The 12,329-nt window shown below is 33.2% G+C and overlaps 1 protein-coding gene and 1 pseudogene across 1 annotated transcript; both read left to right on the forward strand.

The window, feature by feature from the left end:
* Positions 1 to 2,081: 2,081 nt before the first annotated feature.
* LOC120160788 (general transcription factor IIF subunit 2-like) lies at positions 2,082 to 4,782 on the forward strand. Its single transcript, XM_039171126.1, has 6 exons — positions 2,082 to 2,356; positions 2,588 to 2,696; positions 3,562 to 3,692; positions 3,791 to 3,865; positions 3,984 to 4,133; positions 4,429 to 4,782. Exons 1-6 carry the CDS (start codon positions 2,162 to 2,164, stop codon positions 4,546 to 4,548), a joined length of 780 nt encoding a protein of 259 aa, XP_039027057.1. The 5' UTR covers positions 2,082 to 2,161; the 3' UTR covers positions 4,549 to 4,782.
* Positions 4,783 to 9,580: 4,798 nt separating this feature from the next.
* On the forward strand, positions 9,581 to 11,583 carry LOC120160821 (annotated as a pseudogene).
* Positions 11,584 to 12,329: the final 746 nt, after the last annotated feature.

Consider the following 12,329-nt stretch of genomic DNA (forward strand, 5'->3'; position numbering starts at 1 on the left):
ATATCCTAAAGTTCAAGGACTCAATTTGATAATTATCCCTTTACCAATTTCAACAATATTGGTTGACTACTTTGAATTCAAAAACTGCCGTCTAATTTGAAATTCAGCCTGCCATCTAGAATGCCATACAACAATTGTCACCTTTTCTGCCATCTAGAATGTCATGCAACAATTGTCAACATATACGACGTTAATATTTTGTGTTGTATTCATATTTACATAATCGAAATGAGAACACAAAATATAACAAATATTGGTTGATATCATACATTTAGAGTTTATTTAGGTAGGCGATAAGACTATTTCAATCGGATTAAAAGCAATGATGGGGGTAAGAATAGTAAATAATTATTAAGGATATTGGATTAAGAAATTTATATTTAAACTATTCCAACCTTTTGAATTTATTAAAAATATATTAAAGTATAATTCATCAATAAAATAATATGGCCTCTTTCATTATGCATAAATATAAATTTTATTCGTATAATTTTATTATGTTTACGCTTAATTTAGATATTTTATACTTCTAGATATTATCCTTGGAAACAGTTAGTTTTTCATCAATCGAGATTTTCGAATAGACTCTTTTACCTATATAAACTTTTAAGGAATTCATATTTTCCAAATATACGAGTATCATAAATTTAGAATCAACTACAATACATAAACAAAATCTCTAATCGATTCACGTAATCTATCAGAGTGAAATTCAATATATAATAATCAGATCTGTTTAACTTGTTGACTTACGAATAGTGATAGTAATCCTATGTCTTTAACTGATTATCACTATAAATACATCTCAATCACGATTGAGAATGAATATCATCTTCGCTTTCTTCACCTACTTCACGATCGAAACAAATTACATTTTAATTATTAATTATATTATGCTTTGTAATAATGGTTAAGTTTTAGAGAAAATAACCTCAGTGACCGAAAATGCCTTATAAAATACGATTTTAACCAACTTTTTTTGGATTTGCCAAAATAACCAACAAAATCGCAACGCGAACTATAATTTTTCAACTGAGTTTCCAAATTCGCAACGCGATTTTGCGATAGTCCAAGTTCGCGTTGCGATTTTCCAAATTTACGTTAGTCCAAATTCGTTGCAATAGTCCAAGTTCACGTTGTAATAGTCGAAGTTCGCGTTGCGATTTTCCAAATTCGTTGCGATCGCAACGACTGGTGGTATTGCATTTGTTTCTTAAGAATTTCTCTAAAAAGATAGTATCCGCGCGGACGTGTCAAAGACACGTATTACCACGACCACGACCCGAGACGAGACGGGACGGCGGCGGCGGCGGTGCTCGAGAGTCCCCCTTATTCTCTTCCACTCAACAAGGAAGTGGGAAATCCAAGCCTTAAATACCCATTCCCAATAGTATTTCCAATACTATGTGGGATTGAACATTGCCAACACTTGAGAATCTTTTACACTATCGCAACACATTCTTTATTGTTTCAAACTAAGGTCTTACAAATGGCTTGGGAATCTGTTACACTATCGCAACACATTCTTTATTGTTTCAAACTCCACGTGAATTTAAAATAGTTAAAATGTAAACTTATTTTGGATTTTTCACTATCGCAACACTTTTTCACTATCGTAATAACACGTTTTTCAAACTCTCGCAACACATTTTAACTATCGTAACACATTTTTCAAAATCGCGTTGCAAATTTGGATATTCGCATTGCGAATTTGAAAACTGAGTTGAAAAATTAGAGTTCGCGTTGCGATTTTGTTGGTCATTTTGACAAATCAAATTTTTTTTTGATTAAAATCGTATATTATAAGGCATTTTCGGTAGGTCTAAGTTTTATAATAGTAACTATTTAGAAGCATATTTAGGATCCAACTTCAACCGAAATTCTCTCAATTTATGAGAGCATTACTAGCTTTTACGACAAAGCAAAGCAAAGCCAGTTCCCTAGATCCGTTCCCTCCGGTTCGTCAGGGTCAAATACATCCCTCCAAAAACTGTCGAAGACAGAGAAAATAATACTGCCGGTTTCGTGGAAAGGGAAAGTAGAAGGGAAATTAGAAGAAACCGGGGAACCGACCCAAGACATTGCCATTACGAGTAAACGTGAAATAAGATAAAATTTTCAACGGTTTACAGAAGCTGAAAAGCAAAGGAAGAGCTTGAAGATGAACGGCGATCTCAGTAATGGCGGCTTTGTGGAGACCGGAAAAGCTGATAGATCCGTTTGGTTAATGAAGTGTCCGGTCGTGGTGGCCAAATCATGGAAGGCTCAGACCGCTTCTTCTTCCGATCCTCAGCCCGTTGCCAAGGTTGTCCTCTCTCTCGACCCTCGCAAACCCGACGACCCTTCTTCTATGCAGGTACTGTTAACCACTAACAACTTGAAGATGATGAGCTTTTTGACCATAGATTGCAGCTTGAGCACTTAATCACAAATTTTAGATGCACCCATTTTGGAATAATCTTTAATTGGCCCATTAATTGTAGTAAAAGATTTTATATGGGCCATATGGCATGTGTTGCGCGGGTCTTGAAATATGCTATTACCTTTGTTTTCTTGTTTCTTACGAGTTCATGAATTTGATTATCAGTTTACTATGGAGATGGCTGGATCTGAGATTGGAAATATACCGAAAAGTTACGACTTGAATATGTTTAAAGACTTTGTTCCTATGTGTGTCTTTTCTGAAACAACTCAGGGTAAGAGTTGTGGCCTTTAGTTTCTATTGCTTCTCGAGTGTTGATTTTTGTTTGTGTTATCTGATTCAATCCTTTTTCATCGTCACTTTGTTCGGTAATTCGAAGTGGCAGTTTAATCCAAGATGCTGTTTTTTTTTATAAAAACTATGCCGGATCTTTCTCTTGCTTCCATGATTTAATTAATATTTTCTTAATTACATGGTGCACTTGCTGTTGTATAGCAAGGATGGTTTAATAAGTATAATGTGCATATTAAGAAGTGGTATCATGTCCACAAAGTTTAGTATGGAGGATCTATTATTGGTAAAGAGATAATAAGGGAAGATTATGTATACCTTAAAATGCTTATTTAGTATTTATTTTGTAGTTGTTCTTTAATGAGCATGTTGAATGTGCGTTGTGAAGAATATTTGATCAGTTTAAGTTGGAGCTTGTTCATGGAGTGCAACTCTTTCTGAAATGTTTGGTGCTATTAAGCCCATCACTCTTGCTAAATGCTAAATATGTATTTAGAATGTTTTTGGAGTAGTTTTTAATGTTAATGTTGAGATCGAATGTGTATTGTGAAGAAAATTTGATCAGTTTAAGTTGGAGTTCATTCAAGGAGTACAACTCTTTCTAAAATGTATGATGCTAGTCTATCACATTCACCAACGCAAGAAAGGGTGGGGAAACATACTCTGGGGCTATGTGCAGAAGGTTACTGCACATAATTGTGGGAAAACAAACAACCGTAACTCTGGCATGCTAGGAGCTAGGACATTTTCATTTTCCGTCTCTCTCTCTCTCTCTCTTTGAGGGAGAGAGGTAGAGAATTGCATCTGTGATTATACTTGAGCTATCTTTTTGGTTATTTTCATTATAGGTAGGCTTGCAATGGAGGGAAAAATTGAGCATAAATTTGATATGAAACCTCACGAGGAAAACCTCGAGGAGTATGGGAGGCTGTGTCGTGAAAGGACTAATAAGTCCATGATCAAGAATAGACAAATACAGGTAGGTCAGTGAGTATGCATTCGCTTGGCTTAGGCATTTTTATGTCAACATATTATGGTTCCAAATCTGTAACTTATGTGTCTTGATGTGTTATAAAGGTTATTGATAATGACCGTGGAGTGCACATGAGGCCAATGCCTGGAATGGTCGGTCTGATTTCATCCAACTCCAAGGTACTTTAAAACGTGGTGTTTAGAGAATGATATTAGTCATTTTTTGCTCTTGAATGTAAAAGAGGACAGAGTTGGAAGGATACATTAACACATCTTATTTTCAATCATCCCTGTGCAGGATAAGAAGAAAACAACACCTGTTAAACAACCGGAAGTGAAAAGAACCAGAAGGGATCGTGGGGAATTGGAAGATATAATGTTCAAGCTGTTTGAAAGACAACCAAATTGGGCTTTAAAACAACTTGTCCAAGAGACTGATCAGCCTGCTGTAAGCCTCTCACCTTTCTTCCTATTACTTTTAGCTATGTTTCTTCTCTTCCTCTTCAAACTGAATATAGTTTATGGTCGATAATGGTGATTTGAGTTTTCTGTTGCAATATTCGATTGCACCAATCTCTTAGAAATTGCAAATTGCTTTTAAAAATGAAAAGGACTTGTCGCCAAGAAGTTGCAGACAACCACTCTTTTTGGTGGTTCATTTTACCTTGTACAATAATGTCTGAATGTGCTTTATTAGCGGGTATTTTGTATGTTTGACAGTTTCTGCTTTACTCAATTTGCAGCAATTCCTGAAAGAGATACTGAATGAGCTGTGCGTGTACAATAAGAGAGGTTCCAACCAAGGAACTTATGAACTTAAGCCAGAGTATAAAAGATCTGCGGAGGACACAGGAGCTGAATAGCTTATATCTACCTGTAATTTTACATTGCTTTTCCTTTCTTATTCCCAATTGAAGGGGATAGTCAAAAGGAACCCCTCATGAAGAGTATCGGGAATAATATTCATTTTTCAGCTTAAGAATATGATTTAAGCAAAACGAATTAAGGGGGGATTATAGGCAATTTGTCTGGGAAAAGGGAATAGCCACGGTTCAAACATTCTTCAATGGAACAAATAAAATTCCTTTTTTATTGTGATATTCATGTGTATTTGCATTTTAGTGCTGCTTGCATAACTGCATTGGGATTGCTTTCTTCAACATCATATTGTGATATTCATGCGTGTTTGTCAGGGTTGAAGATCAATGGATAAGATTAGAGTTAGAATTACTCATAAAATGAATGAAAAATCAAAATTTTAAAAAAATTAGAAGTAAAATAGATATGTTATAAGTTTATAGAATTACGAATTAACGTTAACGTGTTGATTGAGATATGGTATAATCTGATCTTATAATCATTTTAGTTATATTTTGTGAATTGAATCTCCGTTTACATTACGACGTCAAGCTAGTGCTTGAAACATTGTGTTGACGAGTCAATGCTTGAAAGTTGTGGCGGTGCTAATATATATCATTAAAATATGATTTTATCATATTTTATTCAGTATGTTAACATTAGCTCAGACAAATATCAATTTTTTAACATAAAATTATCATTTTGGAATATATGAATAGTCGGGTGACTATTTTGTAACTTTTAATAGTCGGTAGACTCAACAAAATAATGTCTTGTAGTCAGGAGACCAATTTGTAACTTTAATAGTTAGAGGATTCAACAAGGCAACACTCTATAGTCGGGGGATCGTTATGTACTTTACCCTAGTGGACATTTTTTAATTATAATATTAATATTATATTTGTCTTTATTTTTTTTATTTTTTTCTAATTGAATTAGTGAGATTTGACTCGTGACATCAAATTTAATAAGTTTTTTTTTATAAATAATAAAGATATATGATGAGTCTCGTTTAATTAGTTGAAATGAATCATACTCCACATTTTATGAGTGTTACATTTTTCTTATGTTTTAGTATATAATAAGTTAAGCTTCACTTTGTAAGTTTTAATCACTTTCATAATCTTGATTGAACAAAAAGAAGGAATATATATTTTTTTGAATGTGAATTATTTTTCATTTGAGTTTTTAATAATGTTTTCTAACTTCAAGTTTAATTTTATACTAAATATTCTTTATATTATGACAAACTATCTATCAACACATATAATAAATAACTTTTTTTCTTGTATTAATACTTATGTAATAATGTATTAACCAAACTAATGTTTGTACGAGACAAACAAAGATGTCTTGCCGACGACCAACCCTTCAACCCCATCTTCTTCTACCTAAAGATTCCATTACCATCTTCTCAAATAACATGAACGATTAAGAGTTCTAACTGCTCAAAATGACCTTGGAGGGCTTTATCTGGTATATTGATGTAGGGTACTGCCCCATTAAAGGTGTCCCTTTCTTTCAAACTCAAAAAGTGAATGGCAATGTACATGCATGACTTTGTTATTTTGCCCGTGAAAACAACCCACGAAAGAGATGGGTAGCCAACATTGACAAAAGAAAGACGAACCAACAAAGACTGGTTTTTGATTAGAAAAATATATTGGAAGTTGTCACCACCATATCTTCTTAGGGATCAAAACCACACTTTTACGCTGAAATTGTTTCATCTTTTTATTTCCGCTCAACCAATACAGATTTGTCAAGAGATGTAGGAAAGCCATATGGAAACCTAAGCCTAAAAACTAATGGAATTCATCTTGCTTTATTAATTACGCTATATGATACTTTCAGACCTATTAATCAACTAATTCGGATCGGATACTGAAGAGACAAAGGTGACCCTCCCAACCCAGTTTGCTCCATTCGTAAATGTCAAGATTCGACTTGACTTTGCTTAAGGAATCTAGTGCTTCATCCCACTAGATCAACTAGTTGTAGGTGAATTAAATTATTTTTTAAGATAATAAATTTATATAATTTCAAAATTGAGAGTAATTAAGAGTTCTTTTTACCTGTACTAAATAATAATAAATAAAATTGATCCAAGACTAAATATCTATTATTAACTTTTCCTTGTTTGATAGAATGAATAAAACTCCAACAATATAAAACTTTAGTTACTCTTGGTATTCTCATGTTTTTCATCTGTGACATTGGAAATTAAGCAATCAAAGGTAATTTACATTGTCTGGAAAGTGGTTGACAACATGTTATATGTTGTGGAAATAATGTTTTAAACCACACGAGATTCAACTTTGGTAAAAAAAAAAAAGCACATCTCATAAACAATTTTCAGAGTCTTAGCCAATAATATTGTAGCATAAGTGCTTAGCAAACATTACCATTAGTAATTATATGTATTCAAGGACGGATGTAAGATTCTATGCTAGATGGGATAAATTTTAAAAGATGATGAACTTATAAAGTTTTAAGGGGATGAAAACGGATTATCAATAAAAAATACAAAGAAATAATTTAAAATATAAGAGATTTTAAAAATTTTATAGGAAACGACCGCCTTCACCCGTTCCCGCCTCGATCCATCCCTATATGCATTAATCAGGGATATGCTGCATGCTTGCCTTCATCCATCATCATTACATAAGAATGAGCTTTGATTTTGGACATTTCATCGGCTATACATGAACTGTAAAACTATGCTTAAGTCCAATTTTGTTTTGTCTTTTTAACAACTGGAGTCAATTAGTTGTGTTGTTAAATTGAATAATATAATGGCCAAATAATGCATTTGAAACTTTTAAATTCGTCCTTTAAAATTCAAATTCTCAAGTTGATATTTAATTTTATAAATCATCTCCACAATCAAATTGGAAGATTGGGTCGAAAAAAGAGATACCATTTAATTTTTCCTTATAAATTTGGATAAATAGTAATTTGACCCCTCAATTATACACCATTTAATAATGTGACGTTTCAAGAATTTTTATTATCAATTTGACACCTTAACTTATTGACCATCTAACATATCACCAATTATTTGTCACAATTAAATCGATTGACTAATAAGTGACTAATACGTTACATATGATTTGAGAGGAAAAAATATAAAAAATTATATAATTTTCCAACTGTGATAAATTACATTTTCCTTTATTTTTATCTTTATTTCCTCAATTTATTTTTCGTGAAGAAATCATGTCATTTTCTCAAATCATATGTCACATGTTAGTTACTTATTAGTCAACTAGTCTACGTCATTCAATTATAACTATAATGGGTGATATATTAAAAGATCACATAAATAAGATATCAAATTGATAATAAACTTTTTTAAAGAATAATATTATAGAATTGAACATAGTTGAGTGATCAAATCACTATTTCTTTAATAAGATAGAAGTTGTTAGTTTTATTAAAAATAAAAAAATAAAAATGGTAATAAAAATTTACAATCACAATCATAAATTAAAATATATAATAAAAGTATTTTTTTTATAATCATTAAAATAAGAAACTATACATTTAAAATCACACAATAATTTTATAAGAAAAATATTAAAATAATAAACATATGTCTCATTTGTCGTGAAATGCCTTTTATTTTTATTTTTTACAAAAAAAAGAAAAAGGCTGAAATTCAGTCAAACGAGTGGACTCAGATTTCGACCAGAGTGTGGAACGGAAGATTCTCTCGTGCGAACAAAATCTGTTGTGGCTGTCAGCGATGTACATAAAATGCAATTAACATCACAAGTGGGTTGGTCATGTCGATTTCCGACCACTTCATGCAGGCCGAGTCAGACTCAGTTTCCTTTTTCTCTTTCGCCTTACATTTGCTAGACTCACCGATCCTTGTTAAAAATAAACGTAAAGATTAAAGCATTTTTTGTCAGATTCAAATGTACGTAGTTTGAAGATGTAAAAGGTTTAACACATTCCCTTTCTTTTCTCCCCATAGACAGCCCTTTTTTTTTTTCTTGAATTTTATAATGATGGTGATCTCGATTAGGAGGGGTCAAATGAATTTGAGTTCACAAAACCTAGAATTCTGTTGATATAGAGATATGTTATATTTTAGAAAAATAATTTTTGAAATATGTCAATTTTTTGTCAAGATATATCTTTAGACATATTTTTTTTGTTATAGGAGTATTCAAAGAGCCCATATTCTTTGTACATAGGCTTGTGAATTAACTACATTGCATAGACAAAACTTTAACATATATATATATGATTTGTTTTAACGAAATTTAAAATCTAATTATCAGATTTATCTAATTCGTTAGTCTATAAGTAATCATAATTATCTTATACATAACGCAACCAACTAGAACTACTATAATACTCAAGAAAGACTAATAAAAGGGTTGAAATCCCCGAACGTCCCATAATCTAGACTAATATTTATTTTCTTGTTAATGATTGATTCTTTTTTAACAAAAATATTGATCAACGGTTATTTTTTTGTTAGTGGCCGTAATTTTTTATTTAAATTAAAGAAAGTGAAACGTTATCGACCGAGGAGATTAATTCAATAAAATCGCATCTGATATTCATGTCTCGAAGGCTATTTATACAATAATGAAGAAACAATACAAGAAAATGTAAAGCTTAGACATAGTAATTGTGTAGGTGGAGCTTTCCACCCCTCGTGCGACCATGGCTTTTCTCTTTATATTTGATTACCTCCGATCATAATCATTAATGGCATGGAGCCAAAACAGAAGCTGTTGGATTATACTATAATACTGTGTAATAATTATATATAATCATCTCTTTTTCTTTTTCATTACTTTCTATTCATGTTGTTGCAGTAGCGCGATTAGGGTTGTCTTGTCAGTTCGAAGGGAAAAAGAATGTGGGAGACAACCAACAATCTTACAAAAGGACTATGAACAGTTTTGACTTGTATCATTTTTTTGCTGCCCCATGGATGTAAACCATCCACATTAAACTATATTTATACCAACCATTTTCATTCATTCATATCACCCCATCCTCGACTACTTTCATTTGTGTTCATCTCAGATCAGACTGTGCTTCAATGGCCGACGCTTGGGGTTCAGCCTCTGCCAAGAGGATGATGTGTTCGGTCCCCGAAAGGCTTCAGCTACATATGGCGATGCTGGCTTGCAATTCGGTTATGCGGGGTTCCATGTGGTGTCAAGAGCCGCCCTTAATATGGGCGTTAGCAAACTTGTGTTCCCAGTTTATAGGAACATCATTGCTTTGCTTCTGCTCTTACCCTTTGCTTTTTTTCTTGAAAAGTAATTCATTCAACTCATTTTTCGTTCAAAACACATTGATTTATAAAAACAGTAACTTGCTTTTTTGTTCTTTCAAATGTTTGTTCTTTGTCCAGGAAGGAGAGACCAGCCATTACCATAAATTTTCTTCTGCAGTTCTTCCTCCTAGCTCTTGTTGGGTAATGCAAGACCGTGTTCTTAGAACTCTTTACTATAGTTATGGCATAATAAAAACAAAAATAATTTTCTGGTTTTCTTTTTACATGACAGAATCACAGCTAATCAAGGCTTCTACTTGTTAGGCTTAGACAACACATCACCAACTTTTGCATCAGCAATCCAAAACTCTGTTCCTGCCATTACCTTTCTGATGGCAGCCATACTAAGGTAACCCTATACATATTGTAAAAACTGTCAGCTCTCCATCAACTAAAGTCTTTAGATCTTTCCAAACTTCAGACTTATATTCTCTGCAAATAAGTTTCTTAGTTAACTACAATATATATAGACAAAATCTTCAACAGATTCACGTGTTTATTATAATTTAATCTAAAGTTTGACAATCAAATATGTGTCTATAAATAGTCATAATAATCCTATTACTTACACATGCACTAAAAGCCGGAATAAATATCCCAATCAAGACTGGAAAAGGGATTGGAACCCTCACGACCTCTATAACACTTTCTTCATCCTCCATGACCAACTCCTTTCTCTACAAAAGCATCAGAGACCGTTTCTCATCCATATACATACATACATGAAATCATGTTGTGATTGTTGTTGTTGTTAATTCCAGGATAGAGAAAGTGAGGTTAGATAGAAAAGATGGGATATCCAAGGTTATTGGAACAATTCTGTGTGTGGCCGGAGCATCAGTTATAACACTATACAAAGGTCCAACAATATACACCCCGGTTCCACCTCTGAACAAACCCACACCAATGTTTGTTCCATTGGGAGACGCAAATGGAAAGAACTGGACCCTCGGTTGTCTCTATCTAATCGGCCATTGTCTGTCCTGGTCCGCTTGGCCGGTGTTAAAGAAGTACCCGGCTCGGCTCTCCGTTACATTCTACACATGTTTCTTCGGTCTCATTAGGTTCCTCGTCATTGCACTAGTTTTCGAGAGAGACTCCCAAGCTTGGATGTTCCACTCCGGCGGGGAACTCTTCACTATTCTCTACGCGGTCAGTGTATTATCATCACTCCCTTAAAACTATAGAATCGATTAAGTGATCAAAAATTAAATTTGTGCGTAAAACATGCAGGGAGTGGTGGCATCAGGGATTGCATTCGCCGTACAGATATGGTGCATTGACAGAGGCGGCCCTGTTTTCGTTGCTGTTTATCAACCTGTTCAGACTCTTGTCTTTGCTATCATGGCTTCCATTGTTTTAGGGGAAGAGTTCTATTTGGGAGGGTAAGTGCTTAATTCGCTCCATATTTTTTTTGTATATAAACTGTTATATATATTTATATAAATTTTGACATGTTTTGCCTGCAGGATCATTGGAGCAGTGCTGATTATAGTCGGACTGTATTTAGTGCTATGGGGCAAAAGCGAAGAGAGGAAATTCGCAGCACAAGAAAAGAGAGGCCTTGAACAAACACCGGAGCACGGCAACAACAGCCGAACATCTCTAACTCAGCCATTACTCCACCACTCAGCGGAAAATGTTTAACTTCAAATGCCCCATAACCTTTTAATCATGGTGGAAACTACGACAAATGGGAGGTGGCGGACAGTACCATTATTTCATAAAGCTTGTGTGTTCTCTTTATTAGGGCTAGTTCTGCTGGAACCTAATATGAAACTAAGAAAAAGCGTTATCAAAAATATTAATATTTTTTAATATTTTCGGTAGAGTGTTATCTAAAATGTTATTTTTTCTACTGAAAATATTAATTTCGTTACCTAAAATGAATATTTTCGGTAGAAAAAAATAACATTTTAGGTAACGTCCGCTATTAATATTTCTGTTAGAAAAAATAACATTTTAAGTAACGCTCTACCGAAAATATTAAAAAATATTAATATTTTCAGTAACACATTTTCTCAACTTTCTACTAAGTTGCATTTCCTTAGACATCCTAATTAATATGGCTTTCTCTAAGTAGCAAAGAAGACAAAGGAGAAGCTTTTTTTTGAAGTGTTGATGATGATGCTCCCATATCCTTTTTCTTATGTTGATTTGATGGTTTGATTTTGAGATAAAAGATATGGGGAAAATTATGGAGTTAATGGTGGAAACCATTATGATGTATGATGACAAAAGACATGCTGTTTTTTCTTTCCATCCAAAATCATATGCCATCATAGTCAAGTATTATTTTCATAGGTTCGAGTCTTCACTCCAACATTTTGATTTCCTTTTTTTATCTTCAATGATTTATTTTATATTTATAAGGTGGTGATGAGTAGATTCACATGGATTTTTTATTTTTTAATTACTAACTCAAACTTCCATTAAAGATTAACGATTAAGAGATTAAAATCGAACAGATCAATAAAG

The sequence above is a fragment of the Hibiscus syriacus genome, unplaced genomic scaffold (genome assembly GCF_006381635.1).
Source record: "Hibiscus syriacus cultivar Baekdansim isolate YM2019G1 unplaced genomic scaffold, ASM638163v2 tig00111393_pilon, whole genome shotgun sequence".
NCBI classification, from domain to species: Eukaryota; Viridiplantae; Streptophyta; class Magnoliopsida; order Malvales; family Malvaceae; genus Hibiscus; species Hibiscus syriacus.

What these genes read in the sequence shown, in the direction of transcription:
- LOC120160788 (XM_039171126.1), top strand. Translation starts at nt 2,162, where the DNA reads ATGAACGGCGATCTCAGTAATGGCGGCTTTGTGGAGACCGGAAAAGCT. An exon ending in TCAAGAATAGACAAATACAG is followed by an intron (nt 3,693 to 3,790) that starts GTAGGTCAGTGA and finishes TGTGTTATAAAG; the next exon opens with GTTATTGATAATGACCGTGG. An exon ending in AAGAGACTGATCAGCCTGCT is followed by an intron (nt 4,134 to 4,428) that starts GTAAGCCTCTCA and finishes CTCAATTTGCAG; the next exon opens with CAATTCCTGAAAGAGATACT.